Here is a 27,249-nt window from a genome sequence, read left to right on the forward strand (position 1 = left end):
CCACAAACCTGCAGCTACAATCCGTATTTGAAATAAAAATGGATATCCTCTATTGGGATAACCTTCATCTTCACTGAGTATTTTTATTCCTGGTCTACAAAGGCCACAGTGTCAGGCATTTCATTATGTCTGTTCATTTTGGGTCCTTCATGTAATTACTTTTGTGCCATTTGATTAGCCTTTATACATATGTGAATTAACTCTGAAGGAACTCCTTAATTCAACTCCAGGGAGCTGGGAAAGGTGAGGAAAGGCAGAAAATCCCACAAAAACCTTTCTAGCATATCAGAAAACAGAAGCAATATTTCTGATCCATGAGTCTTTCATATCCAGCCTAAGGGTTTGTTGGAAAAGCAAGGATATTAATCTTCCTTTAGTGGTAAAGTAGATAAAAACTTGGCTGTTGGAGAGTAAAAGTTTGGATTCATACTGTGGGTACAGAAACTTTCTTCTGCAACCATGAGAAAATAAATCATAGAATCATAAGACTGGTTTGGGTTGGGACCTCAAAAATCTCCCAGTTCCAACCCCACTGCCATGGATCAGGTTGCTCAGGGTTATTGCTTCCAAATATGCATTGTAACATGCCAGAGTCTTGTTCCAGCTGTGCTAACAAGGTACAGGAACATCAGGCATTCAGTAAAGAGAAATAAAATTGCAGCACATTCCCATTTGGAGAGCAGAGCTGATGTTCACTCTGGAGAGTAATGAAGTCAGTTCTGTCTTCATTTCCTTAGTTTGTGGATCTCCCTTCCTCTTTCACTCTTTGTTGACTTGATGAGTGTCTGGTGGAAGAGGAGAGTGGTGGGGATGAAGGAAGGGCAGGACACTGCAAAATATGCAAATTCACATGCTCTTCTCCATAGTGGGTGAAATTTGAAACATTCTCGATTTGCTCTGCACCTGGAACTTGTAGCTTAATTCTTTTGTTTTCCACACCCCTCTGACCCTCTTCTCCACCCTTGTGAAGCCCCACCTGGAACATTCCAGCCCTGGAGTGTTCAAGGCCAGGTTTTGTGGGGCTTGGAGCAGCCTGGTTCAGTGGACAGTGTCCCTGCACATGGCAAGGGTGGGAACTGGGTGATCTTTAAGGTCCCTTCAAACCCAAAGTATTCTGTGACTTTATGATTCTGATTTCATGATGACACAACTGTTGCATCTCAGTTTTCTGATGTGACCTATTTCTGCTCACATCACTTCTGCTCTCCCTGATATCAAAACTTTCACAGCATTAACTTGAAGACAAAATGGAATCAACATAGCTTTTTTGTGGTTTTTTTTTTTTTTTTTGGTTAAAACTAAGCAAGGCAAACAATTTTTTTCTTTTCTTTTAGTTTTTTTTTACTTGCCTATTATCAGATCGTACCAGTGTTCATGCTTATTTTACATCAGAGTGTTTAGCCAGGAAAAAGAAGCCTGAGATTTAAGGTCTGTTTTCTGCTACTGTAGACAGAAATAGGCTATGTTTATATCTCTGCAATCTGCTAAGCCTCAATTGTTCATTTAACACCTGGTGTATGTTCAGGGCAAGTTAATCTTAAAATTATTAGTGTCTGTCTATATACTGTGGCTGTTTATACAGGTGGGAGTGTTTGTGGTACATGAGAATACATGTGTTTATGTGCCTGTATAAATACCCGCATGTACATACATATGGGAATTCACATACCTTTACAAACTGATGAATTTAAATGCAATTTAGGGTGTTAATTAATTTGAAGATCAGAATCAAAATCGGTAAAAATAATGCTTTATGTGCTCTTTGATGCTTTATTATATTTCCCAAATATAAAGTGAGGATATCCACATAAAAGCAGAATTATTGATGACCTCCTCCATTAAAACATCTCCTATTTCCAGATCCAAAGGGTTCTTAAAAGGGCAAACTACCTCTTGCTATGTTTGTGTTATTGAATTGCCCTTAGACAACCCTGACAAGAGGGAATGACTTTAAACTAGTAGAAGGCACATTTAGAGTAGCCATTTGTCGTGGTTTGACATGGAAGTGAATTTTCTCAGGAAGTTGGGTCAAACCAATCTGTGGTCAGGTTTGGATATTGGCACCTGACCAATATCCACTCCTGATATTGGAGTGACCACTGAAGGTATGGACACGCCTCTGAGAACACAGGGGGTTAAAAGCAAGAACTCCCAGGGGAGCTCTCTCTTTGGTTCCGGTCAGAGTGCAGTGCAGACCTCCCCTGCCCAGCCATGGGCTGGGTGGGCAGGGGAAGCCATGTGGCCTGGTTGAGGTGAGCCGAGGGGGCTGAAGGACTGGAACCAAACCAGCTCCTGTGGACGGAAGGGTGGAGAGAAGCAGAGATGCCTTTGTCATCCCCCCCAGCAGAGGGAAGAGACAGAGAGTCCGGATGGCACCTGTAACTTTGATGGCGGAGGAGAAGGAGAAGGGAGGGGGGAAGGTGCCCAGCCTTGGCCTTGGGAATTGGCTTCTGGTCAGAGATTTCAGCCGTCCAGGGAGTCTGAACTTTTAAAACTTTTAACCCTTTCCTGGGAAATGAAGGCTTTGTAAAATATTACTCCTCCTCGATTTGAAGTACAAGAGAGACAGTCCGGGATCTGAGATGTTAGAAGAAGAAATTTTTGAGTGGGAGGAGATGATGGAGTGGCTTGTGGCTGGACTTTTCTTGTTAGCCATAGACTGAACCAAATTCTCCTGCAACAGAGACAGCATTTTAGGGGGATGCGTTGGTGGGCCAAGAGACCTGTTTCAGTGACTACCAAGAGAGGAAATGGAGAGAACAGAGGAAAGCTGAGGAGGGTGTGGTGATGCCCTCTGTCTTCAGGAAGAAGATGTTCTCTGTTCTTGAGACCCTTGGCCCCAGAGGAGGAAGAAAATGGGGGGACTGTAGTCCCAAGATGAGAAGCTGAACTGTTGTTTCTTTTGGTCTGTGGCAAAGCATCCTTAAAGGAGCCCTATGAGCAGTTTGTCCATGCACGGTGGTGAGAGCACTGTGACATGGAAAGGAGAGTGTCAACTGGCAGATTTTCTCCGGGCGGTTGCCGTGTGTGACATGGAGACACAAGGGTGGCAATTGTGTCTCCTGGCAGAGTCTGTGGTGCAAGAGAGACTTCTCTCTTCTTTGAGAGATTGAGTATTGATTTTCTGAAGGGTGGCAACTTGATTAGGAATCCTGGGTGGTGTCTCACTGTGGGTTTGTTTGGAAATCGGGTGGGAGGACGAGGAGTGTTTTGGAAGGTCTTCATCCTGGATTTAGTGTCTGTGTTTTTTATAGTAGTAGTAGTTTAATAAAGTTTTTTTCTTCTGTTATTAGGCTTGAGCCTCCTCTGCTCTGTTCCTGATCACATCTCACAGCAATTATTTGGGAAAGTGCATTTTCATGGGGGCGCTGGCATTGCACCAGTGTCAAACCATGACACCATTTGGAAGAAATTCTTCCCTGTGAGGGTGGTGAGGCCCTGGCACAGGTTGCCCAGAGAAGCTGTGGCTGCCCATCCCTGGAAGTGTCCAAGGCCTGGTTGGATGGGGCTTGGAGCAACCTGGGATAGTTGAGAGTGTCCCTGCCCAAGGCAGGGGTTGGAATGAGATGATCTTCAAGGTCCCTTCAACTCCAACCATTCTGTGATTTCATTCTGATCCTGATCCCACGATGATACACCTGGCAGGATTTGTGACCCTGTGGGGGATCCATTTGAAGAACTGCAGCCCCTGGGAAGGATCCAGGTTAAAGGAGTTTGAGGGGGACTGTCTACCTCGAGAGGGACCCCACAATGGAGCTGGGGAAGAGTGAGGAGTCAGAAATGTGTGACAAACTGGCCAAAGCCCCCATTCCCTATTCCCCTGTGCCACAGCAGTGGAGGAGGGGGAGAACATGGAAACGAAGTCCAGGAAGAAGGGAAGGTTAGGGAGAAGTGTTTTAAGATTGGATATTATTTTTCATTACCCTACTCTGATTTTGATTGGTAATAAATGAAACTTATTTACCCAAATCAAGTCTATTTTGCCTGTGACAGTAACTGATGGCTGATCTCTTCCTGTCCTTACCTCACCCCAAGAGCCTTTTGTTGTATTTCCTCACCCCTGTCCAGCTGAGGAGGCAAGTGATGGAGCAGCTTCGGTGGGCATGTGACATCCAGCCAGGGGCAGAATGAATAAAATACCAGCTGGCAGCTGGCAGGATCTCTGTACTTATCCTTGTTGAGGTGCCCTCTGTGGTGGCCTCGGCTGTCTCTGAGGAGGTGGAGGCATCTCACCTCCCACAGCCTCTCCATTTGGATTTGGTGGACAGGAACCCCATTCCTGTTGTGTTTCCTGAGCTGGTGTCCCCAGGTAGATTCTGGACTGGCATCCCAAAGCTCAGCATGGCTACTTTAATTATGCAGCATGGTTCTACACTCCCTGAGATGACACAGACCTCTAGGACAGCAAAAGAGAGGAAACATGCACAGGGAAGAGAGAGAGAGAAACTCCTCACTCTAGCTGTTGTTGAGTCCCAGAGGAGATCTAACTCAGTCTGTAATTGCTGTTCTGGATGGCTTCTGCCCTCAAAACAATTTTCTGCTGGTCTGTTGTTGCTTAGGCTGAATCAGGTTGATTTATTGAATGTCATTTTTTTCTCCCCAGCCATAGACAAGAGAAAAATATTTGTTGAAAGGCTGTTGCAGCAAGATTTAGTTTCTGCCTATCTTGCATCAGAAGCTTGCTCATGTTTCATATTATTTTTTCCTTTTCTTTCCTTCCTCTGCCTCTCAGAAAGGAATGAGGACAGACAAACACCATGCTCTGATTTGTTTTTCCATGTCCATACATGGTGGACCACAGGATAGGAGATGCCCCACAGCTGTTGCAGACAGGACAACACAAGGAACATCTCAGCATCTCTTTGGTAAAACATGACAGACACTACAAAGGGCTGTTGGTTGATTTTTTTTTTTCTTGTTTCTTTATTTTTCCCCCAAAGATAACAAGCACAAGGGGTTTGTTTTGCTTTATTGTGTTTTGGAGTGCTTCCATGTGCAGAAATGCACACATGGGCCTTCTAGGACATCTTTCAGGATCTCCTTGGGGTTTATTTTACAGCTCTCCTGGCTGCTTGCTGCAGAATAAATGACAGGTCAGAATGTGACCTCGCTTGTATAAATTCAGCAGCTCCTGAATATTGAGGCAGCAATTAATTTAAATGCTAATTTATAGGCCTTTAAAAAATGGATGGCTGGTTTGTGAGTAAACACAAAAGCACATGTGCTAAATAGGATAGACCACTGATACTTTTGATCCCATTTTTATACAAACCCAAGGCAAACATTCCTAGAAATGAGTGCTCCTTCCCTTGAGGACCTGAGCTGACACTGATAGAGGAGGCTGGGATCTGTCTCCATGTGAAAGAGGAATTATTGACTACACAGATTCGTTCTGTGTCCTTCTGAGGAGAACATGTTCCCCTCTCTGGTTTATTTAACACCATCCCCATGCCTGGAATACAGCAGTGTCCTTAGGTTATCATTAAAGGCAGGGTAATATTGGAAGTTTACAGTGTGAATAAATCTTCATCCCACAAAGCACGAGAGTGGAAGAGAGAAGAGGTTTGCTTATTTTCTCTCTTGGAAATACTTCAGTAATGCTCATTCTGTGGGGAAAAGTTCTGCTGGGATTTATTGTTCCCACATTGGTGAAAATGTCTGGGTTTTATAACCTGACTTGCTCACAAGTTAATTTCAAAAATGTTGAAATCTTAATCTTGTTAAATCAAAAAATGGGAAATTGAAATTTCTGGTTTATCTGCAAAATCGTATTTCCAACCATTTTCGTGTTAGGTTTGGAAATTTAATTTTTTTTCCGAAATCTCAGTACTATGCAGTGACATTATTCATTTATTGAGTCAGGTTAAGTGACTCAAATAGTCCTGCCATTTTAACCTAGTACTTTCTGTTAAGAACTTCCCAAACTAATTTTCCCTGGTGAGAGTTAATCCCCTGGAACTTAAGGGCCTCATTCTTTTGTATCTCTGCTTTTCTCCTCTATCACTTCTCAGCTTTTTTGGCCATCTTTAGCTACTGCCATTTCATTTTATTGTTGACTAGCTTAATTCTTTTTGTTCCAGAATGGGTGATATTAAATCCTGTCTACTAATCAGAACAGTGGATTTCTTCTTTTTGGGAAATTAAAAAAAAAAAAAAAAAAAAGAGAGAAAAGAGAATTTATATGAAAAAGTTTAAACCTGTCTCCCCCTTGCTGCAGAATATAGTGAAATAATTGATGCCAGAGAGGAAAGACTGGTATTAATTAAAACCCAGGGAGCCCCAGCCTAGTTAGCTGGCAGGGAGACAGAATTTTGGGAATGATGCTGGCTGCTGCACTCCTGGGTTCTGTGGAGTCAGAGATTTATGAGGAGCTGTATTTCACTGTGAATTCTGCAAAGTGTGTGCAAACATGGGGAACCAAAGGCAATCTGATTTTCCTAACAAACTCTGATGCCTGGCAAGTTCAGAGGTACTTGGGGATGGAGCAGACCTGGCAAGAAGAAGCAGGAGTGTAGCTCCAAGGTATATTCCATTATGGAAGGTCTTTATTTCTGGATATTTTTCTTTCTTCTATTTCTTCCTTTGTTTTCCTTACATATATCAAGGGCTTTGAAACGTCACATTGCCAGGTTAAATTATTCAACAGATTTCTTGCTTCAGGTCAGATTGTTTTTGTGCTCTGTGCTTTATAACTCACCCCTGTTTGTTTTTCCTCAAGTGCAGTAGTCGCAGCTTTTCCTTCCTCACAAGTCAGTGCTGGCTCTCACTGATGCATATTTGCTAAACAGTAATTTTAAGTGTTATTGCAACATTATGGAAAGGATCTATACTCTGCAGCTGCAGATGGTTGCTTTCAAGTACCTGAATACAAATGGCAAAGCTGAACCAGCACTGTTCGCACACAACGTTGAATTTTCTTTCTCATTCTTCTCTGCCTCACCCAATATCTTGGAATCAGGACATAGACAGCCCAACTCTTCATGGCTAAATTAGCTGGGAAGGGTGCTCTAAGAAGTCAATGTAACATCTTTTTTATTCCAGTGGAAATGCTTGGGGTGGGTAGGGCATGTGTAATTCAATATATTGCAATAAACTCTATCTAACCAAATGTACGTGCAAAAACCTATCTGTGAGTTTTAAGCCACCTTCACTTAAAGTGCTGAAAAAGAAGCACAACAAAATAAAGCAGACTGAAGTGTAGAAAGGATTGTGGGAACAGACACAGAAAATTATGTCAGTGATAATTTAGCCAAGAGAGACATATTAGCATTCTGGGCTTTTTTAGTTTTTTTGGGTTTTTTTTTTGTTTTTTTTTTTTTTTTTTTTGGTCTCTATTTTCCTTAATCATCTTTTTCAAAGCAGTTAAACAAGAGCAGTGCAAGACATTAAAGGTATTTCTCTGTTCTTCACATTTTACTAAACTTTAACATTCTCCCTTAAAATATTTTTACGAAAAGCTCAGAAAACTTCCCTACGCAAAAAAAAAATCTCCACTAATTTCTCCTCATTTCCCAGTAATGATTTACTAACACAGTGCTCAAGTACAATCTCAAATTACTTAAACTTCATTGTTTTGTAAAATATTCTGCAGTATTTACAAGTTAGGAATAATACCATCCATAATTAAAGCTTCATTATGCTTGACAAATGAAGGAATGAAGTACATTTTGTGGTGCATTACCCGGTCTTTGGTTGGGGGAGTGTTTTTTGCTTTATTATGAGTTCTCACAGCTTTATCAATCTTTTGCTGTTTCTCCATTTTCAGTTATTCAACAATTTGGTCTATTCTAGCACTCACAGTGGGACTCCCAGACCTCATTTTAAATTGATGCAGTTCTATTGCATTACATGTTGAAGTGTTATGCCAGTTATATTCTCATAGCAAACTTCAGTAGGAGGACGTCGATTCATTCTGCACCATTTTCTAAATTTGTTAGTAGGGAAATGGAGCTCTTTAAAAAGTGTGGTGGAGGCAATTGGATCTTTTGGGATGAGCATGGAATCCCAGAGTGGGCCGGGCTGGAAGGTCCCACCTCCCCGCTCCAGCCATCCCAGACCACAGGCACAGGATTGTGTCCAGACAGTTCTGAAACTTCTCATTATCCTGCTCTGAGCTTGTTAGTAATAAATTCAATTAATATCTGTCTGTCTTGCCCATGATGATATTTGGAGGGTGAGGCCTCCTGGTCCTTATCTCAACTTATGAACCCTTCATTATGTTTTCAGTCCCCTGTTTACTTACAGGGGGGATTGGTAGAGCAGATTTGGTGGGTGCCTGTCATCCAGCCATGCTCAAACAATACACAGGGTTCCATGGATTTACAGCTTGCCAGACAATCTGTGGAATCTCCATCCTTGGAGGCCCACAAAACCATGCCCTGAGCACCCTACTTTAGTTTTCAGCTCTGGGAAGGGCTGTTGGGCTAAATAATTTCCAAAGGTTACTGCCTATTTCAATGTTTCTGTGATTCTCTGACTTGTAAGGCTGAAAAAAAAATTCATCCTTCTTTAGAGTCTTTTTTTCTGCTCTGGTAATGCTGCCTTCCTGGTAGCACATTTAGCAGTGTCTATATTATTATGTCTATTATTGCTAAATTAATTCTTTTTAGAGGAGACAGTGTCATATGATGTCAACATATGCTCACATTTGCTCTTTTATATGGTAAGCGTTCAGAAATTAAGGAAACAAACTCATGGGTAATTTGCTGTGTTTTCACAGAGAAGATTTCAGAGCTAAATGCAGTTACTTTTTTTTTTTTTTATAAACTACTTGAAAACATATAAATGAATCTGCTCATCAAAAAGCTCTTTCCTTATTGCCCTACCAATAAGGTAATTTCAAATTCAGGGAGTTTTTGATTGTATCCATCAGTTTATGAATAGCATCAGATGGATGTTGTGCTGAGAGATGGCCTTTTGCTGTGTAGGAGAAAACAGTCTGGGAGGAATGGCCTGCATCACCAATAACTTTTTAAGAAAGAGAAGGGTTTGCCACTGTTGTTTTTCTTGTTGCTTTTCCTTAGGTCCTCCACAATTCTGAAAAGCAAGCATTCAATCTGATCATTCCACTTGCTCCTCTCACAAAGCTTGAGTCAGCTGCCTGACTTAGATCCAGCAGACCATGGCTGGATCTAATTCCACGAGGGAATTTTTTACTATGAGAGCATTATAACTTTCCCTTTCACATCTATGCTGCTGGAGATTTCTGGGTTTGTGTTTTTCTTTGCCAAGCTGTACTGTGGAATGTGCCTTTTGTACTTGGAAATTCCCCATTCCTGGGTAATATTGGTAATGTTAGGATTTCTGTCTTTTCAGAGTGACATGTTGGATGTGAACCAGATCATCAAAGACCTGGCCTCCATGGTGCATGAGCAAGGAGACACAATAGGTAGGTGTCACATGAAAATTATGGGCTTTATTTCCCTCTTCCACCATTCCAACATGGTCTTGTCCCTCATGAGCAGCCCTTTGTTGATGCTGTGATCATTTTCACTGAGTTTTGAGCATTTTGTACATCCAGAGATGGTTGGATCTGACAAGCTGCCCTGTGCAATAAGGTTCTTATGTTATGGACAGTTTGCTGGTATATTTAGCATAAAATAGAATACACAGGGAGATGAATCCATTCCCTTTTGACTGCAAAAAAGGAAGCTGGAGAACATATTAACTGGAAAGGGATCCAATTCTTCCTTTCTACCTGGAACTGCAATTAAAAAAAACAATAGTAGTGGCAATTATTATGATGATCATTGATAAAATTAGAGAAAATTAAACAGCTTTTTGTTTCCAAATAGAATTTTCCTTCCACATAGCAGGGTGTGTCTAATTAAATTTACAGAAGCCTAACATCAAGATGTGCTCATATAAAGTCTGAAGTTTCTGCCAGTTAGTTGATTTGTTCTTCTTCTGCAGCTACCAATGACTAGGAAAAATTGGGTGGAGAAAACTGGGAAAAGAGATGAGAGTAACTCCTACTTCTATCTTTAGGAGCAGCCCATCACTGGAAGCCACCACTTCTTGTGAACAGAGGGAGTAGACACTTTAGATCAGCTCTCTCTGACCTTTGTCTTTGCTCTTTTCTGATGATGTCATAAAAATCAGACTTTTTTTCCTCTATCTCTTGTTTTTTGTAAGCACAATAATAATATGTGGTACTTCTGAGACAGCTGCCTACTTCCAAAATTGGGAGCTAATTGTCCTAAAGGCTGCTTGAGGGACCTAAACTCCAGAGCAGCAGGATTTGTGGGGATATTTCTCACCTAAAGGCTCAGCTAGAATTCTCACTGGTGCTTCTGGGAGCAGGAACAAGTCCTGAGACAGCCATATGCAGATTTTAACAGCAGAAACTCTTCTCTACTGCTTATTAATCACTCTGGATTTCTTTGCCAAGTTCATATCTCAGCATAAGATACTTCCTTTCACACTGAAATGAGTGATCTACACCCCTCTGAGAAACACCACTCAGGTTCACAGGGGCAGCAAAAAAATATCAAAATTATATTTAAAATCAGTTTTTTAGTATATTTTCTTTTTTTTTTCTACTTATTTTCTTTCTTTTTTTTTCCTCTTGATGCTGTTTTGAAAGCTTATTTTCTTGCATGGATAACTTTGGAGTCTGATTCATCTCTAAAAGCACATCAGATGCTAATGCCTTGAGGGACATGACAACATACATCAGCTAGCTTCAAGATCCTCACAACTCCTTTTCTTAAGGCAATATTTATTACTTTAAGACTTTACCCATGCATAGAAGCCACCCCAGTATTAACTTCCCTGTAAGGAGCTGTTAGATTAAGTGGGACATTTTGTCTTTGAGCTAGCATAAGGTTTTTGTGGCTTTTTTTTGATGTTGTTCCTCTTACACTCCAGCATATTTTTAACAGTTTTTTTTAAGGATTATCTTTTAATCCTGACAGGCAATCGAGGTATCTTCCCAGCAAATTGCTGAAGGGTCCCACTGTTTATCTTCTGGCATTCATATTACACAAAAGTAAGGGAGATAAAGAATCAGGAGGCAAGAGATGTTGAAACCCCCACAGTGAAAATTCCATGATGAAAAGAGACAGCTCTCTTGGTACTTGTTTTATTTTTTTTAGTCCGTTCCTCTGACATGCATGGAATGAAAGCTCTGTGTGTGCTTGTCTGGAAAACTCAGGGAAAATACAAAACTAGGGAATATGAGATGAGCCCCTCAGCAAAATGCTCCCAGAGAAAACCACTCTTTGGATCACCTGAGCTGGGGAGAATTGTGGGGAGAGTTTGTCTGGTCAGTGCATGGCACAGGCAGAGTGACCCTTGCTTCTTACAAAAATCTAAAAGGAGTTTTTCTGGCACATGGGCCGGTTCCTTAATGAACACTCTGATAACACTCCCTAGGGGAGAGAGCAATTTCTGTCATGCAGGGAAGAAATAGAATGCATACTTGGGAGAGGATTATCTCTGTTATTTTGTGTCTTCTGCAAACCAACTCTGTGGCCAAGTCCCTGGTCATGGCATCTCTTTGATACAAATTTTTAATTATGAATCACCATCAGTGAGCCCAAGCCTTTGAAACCAAAACAAGGCAATGGCCTGTGTTAGCTGGGAATCAGCAGAGTCTTCCTAACACAATCCTGCAGGAGCTCTTGGCAAAATCATCCCAGTGCAGCTTCATCAAATGGGCTGCTGGTGAGGGGAAAGAGAGCAAGCAGGAGGACACACACAGGAGAAAACAATAATTGGCTGAAGAATTGGTGTTGGTGGCATGGTTTGGGGTTCAATAGAACCCTGTGTGGGGATTGCAGATGCTTTGGAGAGATGGGATCCACCACAGAAGAATTTTAGTAATGGTGGGAGAGAGAGGGTGTGACCAAGAGTCCTGTGGGAGCAGAGGACAGGATTGCTGAAAAAAGGACACGGGTGGTGTGGCAGAAAGGGTTCCCAAAGCCACCAAAATGAGGTGTGGGCAGGGTCACCTTCAGACCTGGAAGTGAGCAGGGAGGTACCGACCAGGCACCACCATCGTGGACAAAAATCCCAAATCTTCTGCAGGAGCTGAGCACTCTGGGGTGCTAAATGCACAAAGTATCAGGGATAAACCTGAGGTGTTAGGAGAGCTGTGTGAAGTTGCAGGGCTGCAGTTTTATTGGGATCATGGAGATGTGGTGATGATGAAGTGTTGTCTTGAAGAGATACAGGCTCTTTTAGGAAGGGCAGAGTAGGAAAATGAGGAGGAAGAGTTACCCTTTATAGAGAGAGCAGCTGGAGTGCATGGAATGCTGCCTGGGGATGGATGAGAAGCTGATGGAAAGTTCATGGGTCAGGATTAAAAGGAGAACAGGCAAAGTGGATGAGGCCCTCTACAGACACCAAGGAACAGCCTCACCTTTGCAGACTCTGGTCCTCACAGGAGATTTCAACCACCCCAATGCCAACTGGAAGGACAACACAGCAGGGCATAAATATTCCATGAGGTTCTGACACGCATTGAGGACAGCATTAGGGATTTGATGTACAAATGGCAAAATCTTCAGATGGCCAGCAGAGGTTCATCTACAATAAATTTTATTGTCCTAGCAGCAGAAGGATTCTGAAGCCAAAGCATCCAAGGATTCAATGCTTGGCACTGTGAGAAGTAAATCCTGTTGGAGGTCATTGCAACAATCACTCCTTTCCATACTTGCAGATGGCCACTCAGCTGAGCTGTAATTTCCCCAAAAGTCTGAAACATTCCCAGTATTTCACACTGAGCATCTCTATTTTATATGTGTAAGCTTTTACTTTCATTGGTAGTACTGGGATATGTATGCAGACTTCCATGGAATCAGTTTTGTGACTGGTGTTATGGAGAAGAGAATCCTTAAATCCTCACTTCCTCTGAAGAAAGTGTCAACAACACAGCTGCCAATATTTGTATTGGAACCTGATGAAAGCAAGTGCATGTTTGTCCAATTTGTGGCTTCTGTTTGTCTTGTAAGTGAGAAGAAAGTTGACCTAATAGGAGTTAGTGCTCTTTTTTTTTTTTTTTTTTTTTTGCCCATGGCAAAAGGAAATTATCTGTGTTTTAGAAAAGCTGTTTTTCCATGCTACCTGTGTATGAAACCTTAATAGTTATGCCAGAGTAACACTCAAAAACTAAAGCCCTTATCTAAACTGCTCTAATTCAACTTCCACCACTTCTATCACTGTTTACAGCTCCACTGCATTTCACAAAGCCACAAGGAAAGACACACATTCTTCTGAAAACATTTTACACTTTTAAAAGCATCATATTTTTGACTCTTTTGAGCAGTTTTAGAACCAAGCTTTGTGTATCTGTATCCTTCCCTAAAATGAGAAAAGATCCCAAGCTCACACAGGGGCCACCTATTTTAATATAGCAAGAGCAGCAACACAGGAAGGAATTTACCAGTTCTCTACCTCTTTGTCCAGAAGGAATATACGCAAATCTATCTTTGCACAGCCAATCTCACTGGCTGAAAGAATCATAGAGAATTTGGGTTGGAAGGGACCTTAAAGATCAACCACTTCCAACCCCCTGCCATGGGCAGGAACACCTTCTACTATCCCAGGTTACTCCAAGCCGCATCCAGCCTGGCCTTGGACACTTCCAGGGATGGGGCTTCTTTGGGAAACCACAGCTTTTCTGGAAAACTTGTGCCAGGGCCTCACCACCCTCACAGGAAAGAATTTCTTCCTACTAAACCTACTGTATTTTTGTTTTAATCCATGCCCTCCTGTCCTGTCACTCCAGGCTCTTGTAAATAATCTCCCTCTGGATGGCACAGCCAGGAGTCTGTTGTAAGACTGCAAACTGAGCTGGGAAATCATTCAACTGGAGCCTTAACTAAACCCTCCAAGTTATGTGCCTCAGCTGGGACATCTGCAGAAAATGAACACATATCTCGAGAGCAGTCCCCAAATACCTGAATGTAACAGCTTTAATATCTCTGATCAGCGGAATGTGGCCTGCAAAGTCTCTCCTTTTGTTAAGATCCCTAAGTGATCTCAGAGGAGGCTGTTAGGGGAATGTGTACATTTATGTTCTTATTGGTTCCTGATGGATTGGGAAATCTTCTCTTGGCTGTGTTGCTTTCAGCCACTTGATAAGACCCAGAGTAATGTGTCAGTAAAGAGCATAGCCCATAAAGGAAGAGTACACTGGGATGTTCCTGAATCTATTCCACTTCACATCTCTTTGTCCACCTTCAGTTTATGCCCTGTCATCAGCTGTGTTTCTTCTAAGTCTAACAAAGCTTTATTGCAAACCACCCCAGCTGCTGAAATTGTATAGTTTTATTATACTTATGGTGTTATTATCCTTAATTACCTTGTAGGCAACAATTTAAGGACATGGTCAGTGGGTCACTGGCACTGGTCTCAGGTTGCCCAGAGAAGCTGTGGCTGCCCCACCCCGGAGGTGTTCAAGGCCAGGTTGGATGGGTCTCTGATCAACCTGGTCTAGTGGAAGGTGTCCCATGGTGGAGGGTTAGAATGAGATGATCTCTAAGGTATCTTCTAAGCCAAATCATTCTGTGGTTCTATGGTGTGTTTTATACCACTCACCTTTCCCTGTTTATCTGGACTGCAGCAGTGGTGGCCTCCACTGACAGGTCTCTGGGCAGGGCTGGACTCCCTCAGTCCCATGTGAGGCACTGCTTGGCGACCTCTGCTCTGACAAAGTTGTTGGAGCCATGTGTGGGCTACTGTAATCTCTGACAGACTCATTTTACTTGAGATAAAAAGCAACACAAAAATTGCAAGAGATTTTGTGTTTGTCTCCTCCTCCTGCTCTCTGTGAGTGTGATTTTTATGTCATCCTTTGCATGGGGACTCTCTCATTCAGCTCTCGTGCTGGCACTGCTGGTAAGACAGCGCATGCTGGTTTACAAGGAGAAGAGTGATGGGCAACTCTACACTTGCAAATTTCCTAATGCCTAAAGATTTGTCTGCTGTGTTTATTTCTGTGTTTGACCCTCATAATGCGATTGGGCTGGTATAATTACAGTTAATGAGCCAGCTAATTTTGTACAAGAAGCAAGGCTCTTCCTTCCACGAGGTTTATTGCCACCCGTAGGATTCTTCTTACACCAATTTATCCAAAGCAGTTTTTGGGAAGTTAGAACGCCGTGGTCTCAGTTTCTAATAAAGCTGCAATTGAGCAGTAAATGTCAGAAAGGCAGAAGATGCTCAGGTGGGTGGTTTATTTCTGCTGGGAGGTGCAATTCTCTGCCAGACTGTTTGGGAAATATGACTTGAGCAGTTTAAGTAAATCAAACGAGCCATGTAAACCAAAAGAGGTCAAATAAGTAGTAAATATCAGTGACCTTGCGTGGTAGGTAAAATATATGATCTTTCCAAGACAGCAAGGAGAAATAAAATATATTTATATCTATGAATCCACACCCCTACCAACCTTATTATTCTGGTGACAAACTCGGATTGAAACTTCCTTCATCAGCAGTAGGACTTGATAACTCAGCTGTGTGATGGAAAGTGAGATTTGTGTTAATTGTAGACAAAAATGGACTTCTGAATGCTGGATGCAAATGAAATGAAGGGATTTATTCAAACTCTTTAAATTCACAAGCTGGATTTGGAAAAAAAATTGATCTTTACTTCTTTTCTTTTATTTGTAAATTTAAAGAGACATATTTTATTTTTCTTTAACTTGGATATCTTACAGAATTAAAAAAAAAAAAGTGTTCATTGTAAATCTCAAGGAAAAGGTTGCCCAGAGAAGTTATGGATCCCCTATCCCTGGAAGAGCTCAAGGCCAGATTGGACAGGGCTTGGAGAAACCTGGAACAGTGGAAGGTGTTCCCTATGGCAGGGGATTGCAAAGAGATGATTTTAAGGCCCCTTCCAATTCAAACCAGTCCATGATTCTCTGATTCTGTGAAAAGAAAGGGTGTGCTATAGGCAACTATCTGGAATTTCCCATTCAAAGCTATTTGAACTGTTTTGCCCTGTAAATTACTTTCAGAGAATATTTGGGGAATAAAAAGAATCTGACACACTCATAAATTACTTCACAAAAAAACCCTCTTGTTGAAATAACTTTTTTTTAATCAGAAAAAGAAGGAAATAGGGGAAAAAATGAATCAGGTCTGTTGTTGTGACATAATATCCTCACATATTAAAGGGTTAAAAAGTAGAGCCTTGGACTGATTATCCCAGGTCACCTGAGAGCATCATGTGGGAATTGAGGACCCCTTGGATGGGTGACTGAGAATGTGTAGTGGTCACTGGGTGCAGGACATGCACCCTCAGGACACTCTTCCTATGCTGACCCTTCTTCTGTGGCAAACATCAGGAATTTGAGGCCACTTGTCTCTGTAAGAAAGAACAATAAATTGCTTTGCAGATGCCAAAGTGATAATATTTCTGCACTCTGCCATTTAGCACGGAGCAGATGATAGGAGTGCCTTATTCTCTGACAGGACGTGCTGTTTTCCAACAGACACGCACAGGAAAATGGTTGAATTTTGAATTCCTGGGAGATGTATCCTGGCAGGCATGGGAAACCTCTGGCAGGGCAGTACCATTTTTCATCACATCCATATGCAGCAGATACTTGACATTTCCAAGATGCATTTCAAGGACAGTATAAATGATTCAGGAATAAGAAGTGCTGTGAATTTATGATGGTGTTTGGCCATTGCCCTGTAGCCACTTCTATTCATTCAGACCAAGGGGTTTGGGCTGTTCACTGAAGAAAACCAACAGGAGGAGCTGGTTATGACATTTTAGGGTACTTTGAATATTCTTTCCAGGCCTGCCTGGAAAATGGTGCTGAACTGGTTGTTCAGTGCCTCAGTCCTTGCCTCTGAGGGTTTGTGATGTGTTGTGTGGAAGAATCAGAGCTCTGCTAAAATCTGATGGGAAGGTAAATTCTATCTGCCTTTTTTGGAAGCAATAACCACAGCTCCTGATGACTCACAGTGCTGAAAATTGTATTTCCTTGCACCAATCTAAGCCAGTGTGACCCATTTAGCCTTAATTTAACATATGAGCACGATTATTTTATAAACCTTCTTGTGTCCAGAATTTATAACTTGATGTTTACATTGAAGTTAGCAAATTACTAACCCTGCGCCATTTAAACTTTGCTCTGGAAGAATTTCCTTCCCTTTAACATCCACAGTTCTGTCTTCACTAGGCCTGAGGGCCTTTTGTTCGTGGAATGACACTCACTTAGAACTTTCCAAGTACATAGCAATTCGAATGGGCAAAATTCATTTTCATGCTGAAAGCAATTTCCCTCCAAACTTGGCTTTTAATTAGGAAAGAAACCTCCATGCATTACCAAAATACTCCTTTTTTTTTTCCTTCTTCTTCTTTTTATTGTGCCTCTCAGTATGCTATATTGATTATTTTTAGCCAGAAGTTGTAGCGATAAAAGAGGGTTAAGCTTATTAAAGTGCTAAAAATAAAATCATACTATGGAAACCTGAAGGGGCCCATTTTGGTTACTGCCAAGTGGGAGCATTTAAAAATTCTCATTCATGAGCTCACTTTCCTGTCTTTCAAGTGGTTTAGCTGAAATTCTGCCTTGTGAAATCAATCCATTGTTGCTGCTGTAAAAATTTGGGTCATGTGAGTGTTTCCTTGAAACATTAGGGCAAAACCCCCACTCCAGCCACTGTTAATCCAATAATTTCCCATATAAGGCTCCTGTTGGTCATTAGAAGGGCTTGATCTCAGGACACAGATAAATAGCTGGAATTGAAAGATACCTCTTGGGGTCATCATTATTTCCATCTCTGTGTGATAAATGTGTCATAAAATCATAAAAAAAATATGAATCTAAAGCCTGGCTAGCTCTGTCACCTTCACTACTACTATTGCAAGACTGTGTTTTAGATGAAAAATTATAAATATTTTCCTAATTCTCTGATGTATTTGGTTGCAAACACCATCTGCTTTGGTGCAGCCCTATCCCTGAGTTTATCAAAATGTCAACTGCATCCCCTTGGGATTTTTGTTCTCAAAATATACAATAAATTTGTCACCAGAGTCTGAAGGCAGAAAGCTGTTGTGGGATTCCGTTTCTTTGAGAAATTCAGGGCTGGATTATCTCATCTGTTTGGGAACAAACTCACTATCTCTTTATCCCAAAGGGAAAGGAAAAGGCAGATCCCTCCAGCAGGTTTTTTTCAGCCTACTGAGGACCCTGCCCCCCTTGTCTCTCCATTCCCCAGTGAGGTACCTTGGCAAGGAGCCTGAAAGTGGCCAGGGTGAGGCTGTGAACCACCACTCATTCAGCAGAGATTCACTGAAATGTCTGTCAGTGACATACTCATCATTGACTTACTAACATCATTGAATTATTACTTGTTTCTTTGTGATTTGAGCCAAACTCTCCTCCCTCTCCTTGCTTCCCTGTGTTAATCAGCAGAAATATCTGGTTAAATTGCTTTACATATTTATGCCTCATTATTGTGGAGTTTTAGAGCTGGTTTGGTGGGGGTTTTTTGTTTGTCTTAGTTTTCCCCCTGTGTCTCAGGATTATAAGTTGCTTCAAAAAATAGAATTTTAATGGGAGCTTTACTTATTCCAAGGCTGGTATTCCCCCAGTGGCAGAAGGAGTGAACAGAAACAGTTCCACCAGGGCCCAAGCTCCCTCTGTGACATGCCATCAACTCATCCAGGACATGGAGCACATCCTACTTACCTGGGAAAGCCTGTGCTGGGAAAAACAGAGATGATGCTCTCAAAAGCTCTGCCCAAGGTGTGGTTCTCCCATTCCAGGGAGCACTAAGGGGGTTTGCACAGTGTTTAATTTTATCTAACGAAGGCAGATCTCCTCAGGCCTCCCCACAGGCAGAGGAAAGTGTTGGGTTCCTCTGGAGGGCCTTTGAAGGGAGCTAAATTAAGCTGCTTCTATGATTTCCTTCTTCCCAGGAGAAGTGCAGACAGATTACTCTTGTTTTAGAAGTATATATTTAATACATTTCTCCTCTGTATCTCCTCTCTGCCAAAATGATTCATTTTCTGAGGCCAATCAGCCTTTTAGAGATGTTGAGCAGTGAAGGGTGTCTGCACTAAGATCCCAAGGAACTTCATACATGACCAAGTTCTGCTGCATTGATTAGGCACTTGAGGTTTTGCTCTTTTTCTCTTTTGTTTGTGGTGTTTTTTTTTCCTTTGCTTTGCTGTTCTTAAAATGTATTTTATTTTGAGTTATAATTGCATAATTACCTTAACAGACTTTAACACTGTTTCATTTAAAAATGGCAAAATGTGAATGCAAGCACTTTACACAAATTATCTGCAAACCCTCATTTCTTTGTCCACCACAAAAGTGGTGAGATTAGTTCCTGTTCTATCCTTTAGAAACTTAAAGAATAAATTACTTGAATCTTTTGTGGCATGTCTTAATCCAACTCCTTATACTATTAATTGAAGATTTTCTACTTGTTTTATTATGGATTAGAGAAATCCCTGCAACTTTATTCTACCTGAGGCTGAGTTCTCGTGATCGAGTTCATGCGCCCTGTGGTTTATTTTGTGCTCAAAACCACCCATTTGATCAAGAAACAGACCAAAGGCACATCCTCTTCCACTGTGAGCAGAAATTATTGGCTGCACATCTCTTGGAGGATAAGATTTCCAAGAATTCTGCTGGAAAAACAAAACCTTTTTTGCAGGTTTTATACCACAGCTGTATTGCTTTTTTAAGCACAGTCAGGAGTCAAAGTTAATATTTGCTTTTGATGGAAGTGGGGATCTGCCAGTTGTGATGGGTAGCTGATAATCTTTCTTTTCCAGTCTCATTTGGATTCCTTCTGGTCCATCTAGGCTTCCCCCAGTGTCAAACATAGGAATGTAGGGTGAGATTCTTCTCACTTCATTGTAAATTCCAGCAATTTTTCTCCATCTGAACCATTTTACAGACCTCCACTGCAACTTGGAAATGTGGTCCAAGAGTTTTGGCTTGTGGTTTGTTTAATCTGACCAACTCCTGGAGAGTGGGAGGAATTGCACACCGTGGATTTGCTCTCTGTGGTATTGTCTGGGATGATTTGATCAAGAGCAGACACCTGAGCATGGTCAATAACCCACATGAACTTTATCCCTGAACACTAACAATGAGATCATTTCAGGTGCCATGTCTCTTCTGTAATTTAATCCAGTAAATTTGTCAGTCTTGAGCCACTTTCTGTTGAATTCCCTGTTGCTCTTCCCATTGATCTCAGAAGGAATGGGATGAGAGGCAGCCTCCATCCTGTCAGAGGAGAGCTGTCAGTCATCCTGCCTCTGACTGATGGGTTGGATGTTCATCAAAATGGGTGTTGGTCCTACTTCCCAGCTGAACTACAGGTCACAAACAAGAGGCTACTCCTCTCTTTATGCCCATGAGTAAATTGCTGAATTGCTGTTGGTGTAAAACATGTTTTTTTTTTTTAATTTGTACCCTGTAATTATCTTCTTTTAATTTGCAGATAGCATTGAAGCCAACATTGAGGCCTCTTCTTCCAATGTAGAATCAGCCAATGAGCAGTTGGCAAAAGCAAGTCAGCACCAAGTAAGTGGGACTAAAAAGCCCTATAAATGCTTTCAGTGATAGTATTTACAATAAACAAAACACCTGGCAGCTGTGAACCACTGGGCACATGGATTTGTGCTACCTGGAAAGGTGATAAAGCATATTCTAAGTAGGAACTAAACTTTTTTATATATGAAAATATAGATTTATATATCTATATGTTTAGATTACCATAGCACAGACAATTTGCTTTAGAGTAGTCATTAAGAAATCTGCATATTAAACAGACATTTCCCAGTAGGAAAGTCAACAATTAGCTACTGTTGTTCTTGGAAAGACACCATAAAAAGCACATCATTTAAGTTCATATGTGCTTCTGTTTGGTGTGTTTCCCTATAATCAGGCAACAGTACTTTAGGAAAACAACTTGAGTTGTCAAACAACATGTTGTGGTTGGTGAATAATGGCTGTGGTGGTGGTGTTCAGCACTTTTCAAAAGCAATTTGAGGGATTTTTTTGTGAATTTTTTTTTTCTTCATTGGAGTCAGAATAAAACATAAACACACACACACACATGCACGCACAAACATTAATCTTTTTGAAAACAGCTTGCCCAGAAAGAGCTCTTTGGTGGTTATAGTTAGTACTTCCTAGGGAGGATGTGGGGTGGGGGAATGAGCAAATAAAACTTTTTATCAATTGCATTGTGACTGACAGAAGAAAAACCTGCTGGATTTCTTTATTCCTCAAGCATAAATTGGTGATTTTCATGTGTCTGGAGTTTTGACAAAATGTAGCTGAGGTCCCTGACAGCACATGGTGCCTGTTAGTTGTCCTTGGACACAGTGAACTCTGAAGCTCTGGGGCAAACCTCCAGACCAAAGGAGTAAGACTCACAGGCATGTTACTCTGATGCAATGGAATGATTTATAAATTATCTATAGCTCATTTTCTGGTGAAACACATTTTCTCAATTTTGGGTAATAAGGGCGAGTTTTGTAGAACTTTGATATTGCAGAAAATAAGCGCCGTCTTCAGCTAGATTTTGGGTTTTAATGTACATATATTTAGGATAATGTGTGTCGCCCTGCATGTAATCCTGCATTCACTTTGAAAATAACTTGTTACGTGAAGTCTAAAGTGAAACTGGAATGAATTTAATACTTGACCTGACTGTAGAGCTGATTGCAAATCTGCAAATGAGTTAATGATGACTTTGGCTAAGAAGGTCAAAGAGGAGTCAGGCAGAAAATGAATGCAGCACAGTCTAAAGGCTCTGCTTTCTTAAGCCAGGAGGAACTGCTGAAATAGCCTGCCCAGACAGGAGGCCCTTTTTCCTCAGATAGGTTCATCAGGATAAAGATAAAGCCAGTTTTAGCAAGGCAATCCCTGCCAAGGGCATTAATATGAACTGATTGTTATAGATGAGAAAACAGTCTCTCTTGTGCTTGAAACAAGCCCATAGTGACAAATATCACTTACAAAACTTTGGCTGCTAAATAAAATGTGCAATCCAGATCTCCTGTGGAGCACAGGGAACTGTCCTGTGCCCTACTGGATGTGGATCACCAGAAAAATATGTGTAAACCTGTGGAGTCTTTGCTTCTTTTTTGCCAGGGCTGGGATTTAATGCGTGAGACCTTATTTCTTGTTCGGACTCAGATGTTTATTAGTTCTTGTCTGTATTACAGTCTCACAGACTGTGAGTTCTACAGCACTTCACTCTAACAAACTAACAGTGAAGACCTATCTCTCTTTCTGCAAGGCCTTTTAAGGATAAACTGTCCAATTAAGAAATGACACGTAAATTATTTTTACTTTTAACCCAAGAACCAAACACCTGTGGCCCGTAATGTGGACTTTTTTGTCCAATTACACAAAACAACCCAAACCCATGGAGAAGAAGGTAAAGAAGGACAGGCCGCCTCCCTAAAACCTTCATCTTGCTTTGTGTATATTACAATATTCTAAAACCTTAAACTCTAAGTTTTCCACTCTGTGATATTACACAATCCTATTCAAACTACGCACCCATAATCCCAGTTCTGTCATTCAATTTTGGAAGCCTTCTCCATGGCCTCAGGTCAAATGCAGTGTTCTCTTGGGGGTCAGCACAGAAAGTCTAAAATTCTCAGCAGCCAGGGTTCCAACATAAACCCAGCTCATTCTCTGTCACCATGAACAGAAAATGAGGTGACATTTTTGTCCCTTCCACGGCTGGCCTGCTGGCCTGCGGCTGGTCAAGTTGCATGTGATACCTTACACCCAAAGGGACAGTCCCCATGGTGGGACAGGAAGGGCCCTGGTGCCACAGCCCTCAGGGATGCTGTAGGGAGGAAGGCTGATGCCCCTTGCACACATTTGGATGATGCAGTGTGAGTGCAGGTCATCCTTCCTGGTGGCTTGCTTGGTTTTAGATGCTTTGGAAATATCTGGGATGGCCTTGGGAGAGCAATCAGCCAGATGGCCCTGTGGGTGAACTGCTTTTAAGGGACCTGCCAGAGCTTTACACGCTCCAAATTCCATCTGGCTCATCTGTGCTGCTCAGAGACCAAAGGCACAAACTGTTTCTTAAATCTTACTGAGCAGTTTTCCTTCTTATGTTAAACTGCTAATTCATGAGTATGTTTGCTTGTTACTTATGTTACAGTGTGATTATCCTGTAAAGGCAGGCTGGCTTACAAACATTTGTTATTTATTGCTGTTTATACATATATAAATGTGTGTGTGTGTGTGTGTGTGTGTGTGTGTGTGTGTGTATGCCGTATTTTTATTAGTCAACATAGTGTTTTTATTAGTCTACCAACAAATGTATACATAAATTGGGAAATCAGAAATGTCAACACCATTGAAACATTTGAGTTTAGGACCTTCTGTAGAATTTAATGGAGGGATTTCTGTCAGGAATAATGATTCAGTGGCTGGTTATTTAGCACAATGTTTGCATGTAACCTATGCAGTCACTTCAACAATACAACTTGGAGAACCAGTCCCAACCTGCACATTAACATAACAAAGAAACAGTAAATAGTTTTTACTTAGTTACTCGAAAATAAGACATTTAGATTCCCTGAAATTATAGAAATGTTAAAAAAATGTAAATGTCTTCAAAAGAAGCTCCTTTGTCTGCATTTTAAATTTGGTAAGGTGCTCCTTCCTCTTGAGATGTGTGTGCTAACAGCAGTGTTTTATTACTCTGAATCAATTCTCATGTGCCCCATCTAAACTCTAAAAGATTAGTGGGAGCTGTCAGAGCTTTGGAATATACATATATATAGAAGCAGATTTTTTATCTTCCATTTTAAATTATAATTGGAAAAGAATTGTTTCTGCTTAAACATATCTTTACCACAAGTCTCTGTTAGGCTGGGTCAGTGCATTATCTGTGGGAACCCAGAGGGTCAAAATGCAGATTAAAGCAATAAGAGTTGAATATTGATCCAATATAAAATGTATGGATACATTTTTTTCCATATGAAAACCCTGTTGGTCACAGAAATGTGATGATTTTGACTTTTTTATCCTACTTTCACTAGAAAATCTGAGTTTGAAAAATGACTGAGAGGCAAACAAATGAGGCAGGGAGAAGCCAGTAGAAGTTGTCTCCTGCACTGGTCCTGCTTCCATACCTTTCTTTTCAGTGAGGGTCTCACTGGATTTATTGGACCAGATATGAGTGGTTTTGGTGGTGATGTGTGTTTAAGTGTCTAAACCTCCTTTCCATGATACATGAGGAGGAATTCCTTTCAGCACATCAGGTCTCATCTCACAGGAGATGTCTGACATAGGTAGGTCTGCTGGCTGCCTCTTAGGACAAGTTTGTTCTCTCCTTTGGCCATTAAATTGAGATTGTGTCAATTATATTACAAATATTCAATGGAAAATTAATCCCATGCCTATCACCTGTCTCTTTATTGGGAAAAAAGGAATATCTAGGTGCCCTACCTGCCCTTGAGGTTAGTTTAGGTGGGCTGGACATCACACTAAAGGGATGGCTGCATGGAGATGAGCACTTTTACTTTGCTCTTTGTTCACTTTGCTCAGAGCTTCCTGCAGGTGGATTGAGAGGAAGGAGAAGAAAACAATGCGGACTCCAGGGGTACACATTAAACCAGTTGCTCTTTTCTTCTTCATGCAAAGTTTGGCCTAAGTTCAGCTTGGCCTCACTGACTGAAGGACTCTGTGTGCTGACTGCTGAAGCAAATTTGTTTTGGAAGAGCTGCTTGTGTTGCTCTGATTAATGCTGGTTGCTTTCCTTCCCTATATTCTCTGTGGAAGTCAAGCTAATTTGGATTCACTGGCATTGCAAAGGCAAACAGCAGTTCACTGACCCACTTGTGTAGTCTAAGAACAATTAGTTTTTTTCAAGTAACGAAGCAATTCCTGGGTCTGGCTTTCATGGATACACAGAGGGGCACTTTGAAGGCTGGAACTCTGAGGAAAAAAAGCCTCATAAATCTGTGATATTTGCAGAGATCTTATTGCCTGGGGACCACTGATAAGGGACTGTCTTCAGCTTTCACTCAAATAACTCATAGGTATTTTAACGACAAAAGAAAATTTGAGTCTCAAAAATCACCTTCTTATAGGCATTGAATTTTTTTGGCATGGTAGCCTCTCAAAGCACTTGTTGCTTATAAATGTTGTGACAATGAAGATCATCTCCCCCTCTTCACTATGGATATGCTCTAAGACCTTGTCTTTTACTGCCACTAAATAATTTTAACCTTAGTTTTATAATTAAGAGCCAACTGGCACCATAATTGCACCCTGACCTGTGCAGCAGTCATCCAGAAACTGCAAAGCCATGGGGGACCAGCATGGTTGGATTATCTTGATGCAAGCTGAGGCCATTTCCTCTTAACCTGTCACTGGGAGAAGAGACTGACCCCCCCACCTGGCTACACTTTCCTTTCAGAGAGCTATAGAGAGCAAAAAGGTTCTCCCTGAGCCTCCTTTTCTCCAGGCTGAGCCCCCTCAGTTCCCTCAGCTGCATAATCTGGATTCCTCAGTTCCAGAAAGACATTGAGGTGCTGGAGCATGTTCAGAGAAGGGCAACAGAGCTGGGGTAGGATGTGTGTGAGAAATGGCTGAAGGAGAATTTCTGCCTGGAAGGGGTTGTCAAACATTGAAACGGGCTGTCCAGGGAGGTGGTGGAATCACCATCCCTAGAAATGTTCAAGAAACGTTCAAGATGTTCAAGACTGGATGAGGCACTTAGATGACAAAGTGGTGATTAGTCAAGGGCTGCATTCGATGTGCTTAGATGTCTTTCCCAACTTAAACAACCCTGTAATTCTGTAATTCTTTGATCTCCTGGGACAAGAAAAGGCTGGGTGCTCACATGGCAGATTTGTGATAGAGATGTGACATCACATAAACAATCAGCCTGGTGTTGCTGTTTGTCTGTCTGTCACCACGGTGAGCATGGCTGAGTTTGCAGCTCCTCTGGATAATTAGCACTTGGAAGTTTAATTTGGGGGATTACAGAGATATTCTTTGTCCTTTTTCACAGTTCCTGCCTGTGAAAGTGATGGCAGCTGAGTTAAAGCTGCAGTAGGAACTCAGGGCTCTGTAAGGACTCCAAGCAAAAGCCATTAATGAAGTGACTGTTTAATTACATGACTGAGCCTGAATTCTCCTCTTCAGCAGAAGAAAGAAACTTTGCCACCATACAGAGTTTTCATGGTTCTGTACCATGAACTCCAGCTAGGAAAAGAAAATTGCTTGAATCTCTCTAACCAGTTTGCAGACCCTCTCCACTTTCTGTCTCTCAGTCCACAGCAACACATTCACACCAGTTCAGTTCAGGAACCTCTGCCTGGGTTTCCCATTCAGACTGAATTTATTCAACTTCAAAACAATTTCTCCCTCATAGCACTTGCTTTAATTTCACCCATTCCATCTCCCATTAAGCCATATTTTTTTTTCATTTTTACTGCCAATTGCAACCTCCCAGTCTTCCCCTGCTGAAGCATGGCTACCAGCACCACTCCTGCCTCAAGAATTCCATTCCTTTATAATGATCCCACTAATCTGCTTGCCCAGGTTCCTCAAAACCTCCCACATATGGATGTTTTCCTATATTTCCTCTCAGATGTGTCCCAGTGTGGTTTGTATTGCGACAGAGCATTGAAGAAACCCCTTGATGCCACAGGACTGCCCCTTCCTTCAGGCTTCCTTGGTGTGGGCAGCAAGCAAAGCTGTCTATACGTGATGATATTGAATCACAGAATCATTTAGTTTGGACAAGGCTAATAAGATTATCCAGTCCAACCATGAACCCAGCACTGCCAGGTCCACCACTAAACCATGGTCCCCAAATGCCACATCCTGGTGTTCTTTTAAATGCCTCCAGGGATGGTCATTCCACCAATTCCTTGGGCAGCCTGTTCCAGTGGTTAACAACCCTTTCAGTGAAGATTTTTTTTCTTAATATCTGATCTAAACCTCCCCTGGCACAACTTGAGGCCATTTCCCCTTAACCGGTCACTTTTTACCTGGAAGAAGAGACTGACCCCCACTTGGCTACCCCTTCCTTTCAGGGAGCTGCAGAGAGTAAGAAGGTCCTCCCTGAGCCTTCTTTTCTCCAGGCTGAGCCCACCCAGCTCCCTCAGCTGTTCCTCATCATGATGCCTCAGGTTTTAGCTTTTATATTTTTCAGATTCTGTGCTGCTTTAGTGTGTGGGTCTGGGCTCCATATTAGGGGATGGTGAACTCTCTTCACAGAGTAAGGAGACAAAACGATTCCTTCTCTAGCTGGGGACCAAGGACCAATT

General features: G+C 41.6%; 1 protein-coding gene across 11 annotated transcripts in view; it reads left to right on the forward strand.

Moving 5' to 3' along the window:
* Positions 1-27,249, forward strand: part of TSNARE1 (t-SNARE domain containing 1) — a 451,241-nt gene that overhangs the window by 264,145 nt on the left and 159,847 nt on the right. For all 11 annotated transcript variants that reach the window (XM_068176547.1, XM_068177290.1, XM_068177204.1 and 8 more), the window contains 2 exons: positions 9,316-9,388; positions 20,427-20,509. In XM_068176547.1, coding sequence (XP_068032648.1) covers positions 9,316-9,388; positions 20,427-20,509 — 156 coding nt within the window. The remainder of the gene's footprint in view (positions 1-9,315; positions 9,389-20,426; positions 20,510-27,249) is intronic.

Source organism: Anomalospiza imberbis, chromosome 1, assembly GCF_031753505.1.
Source record: "Anomalospiza imberbis isolate Cuckoo-Finch-1a 21T00152 chromosome 1, ASM3175350v1, whole genome shotgun sequence".
Taxonomy (NCBI): Eukaryota; Metazoa; Chordata; class Aves; order Passeriformes; family Viduidae; genus Anomalospiza; species Anomalospiza imberbis.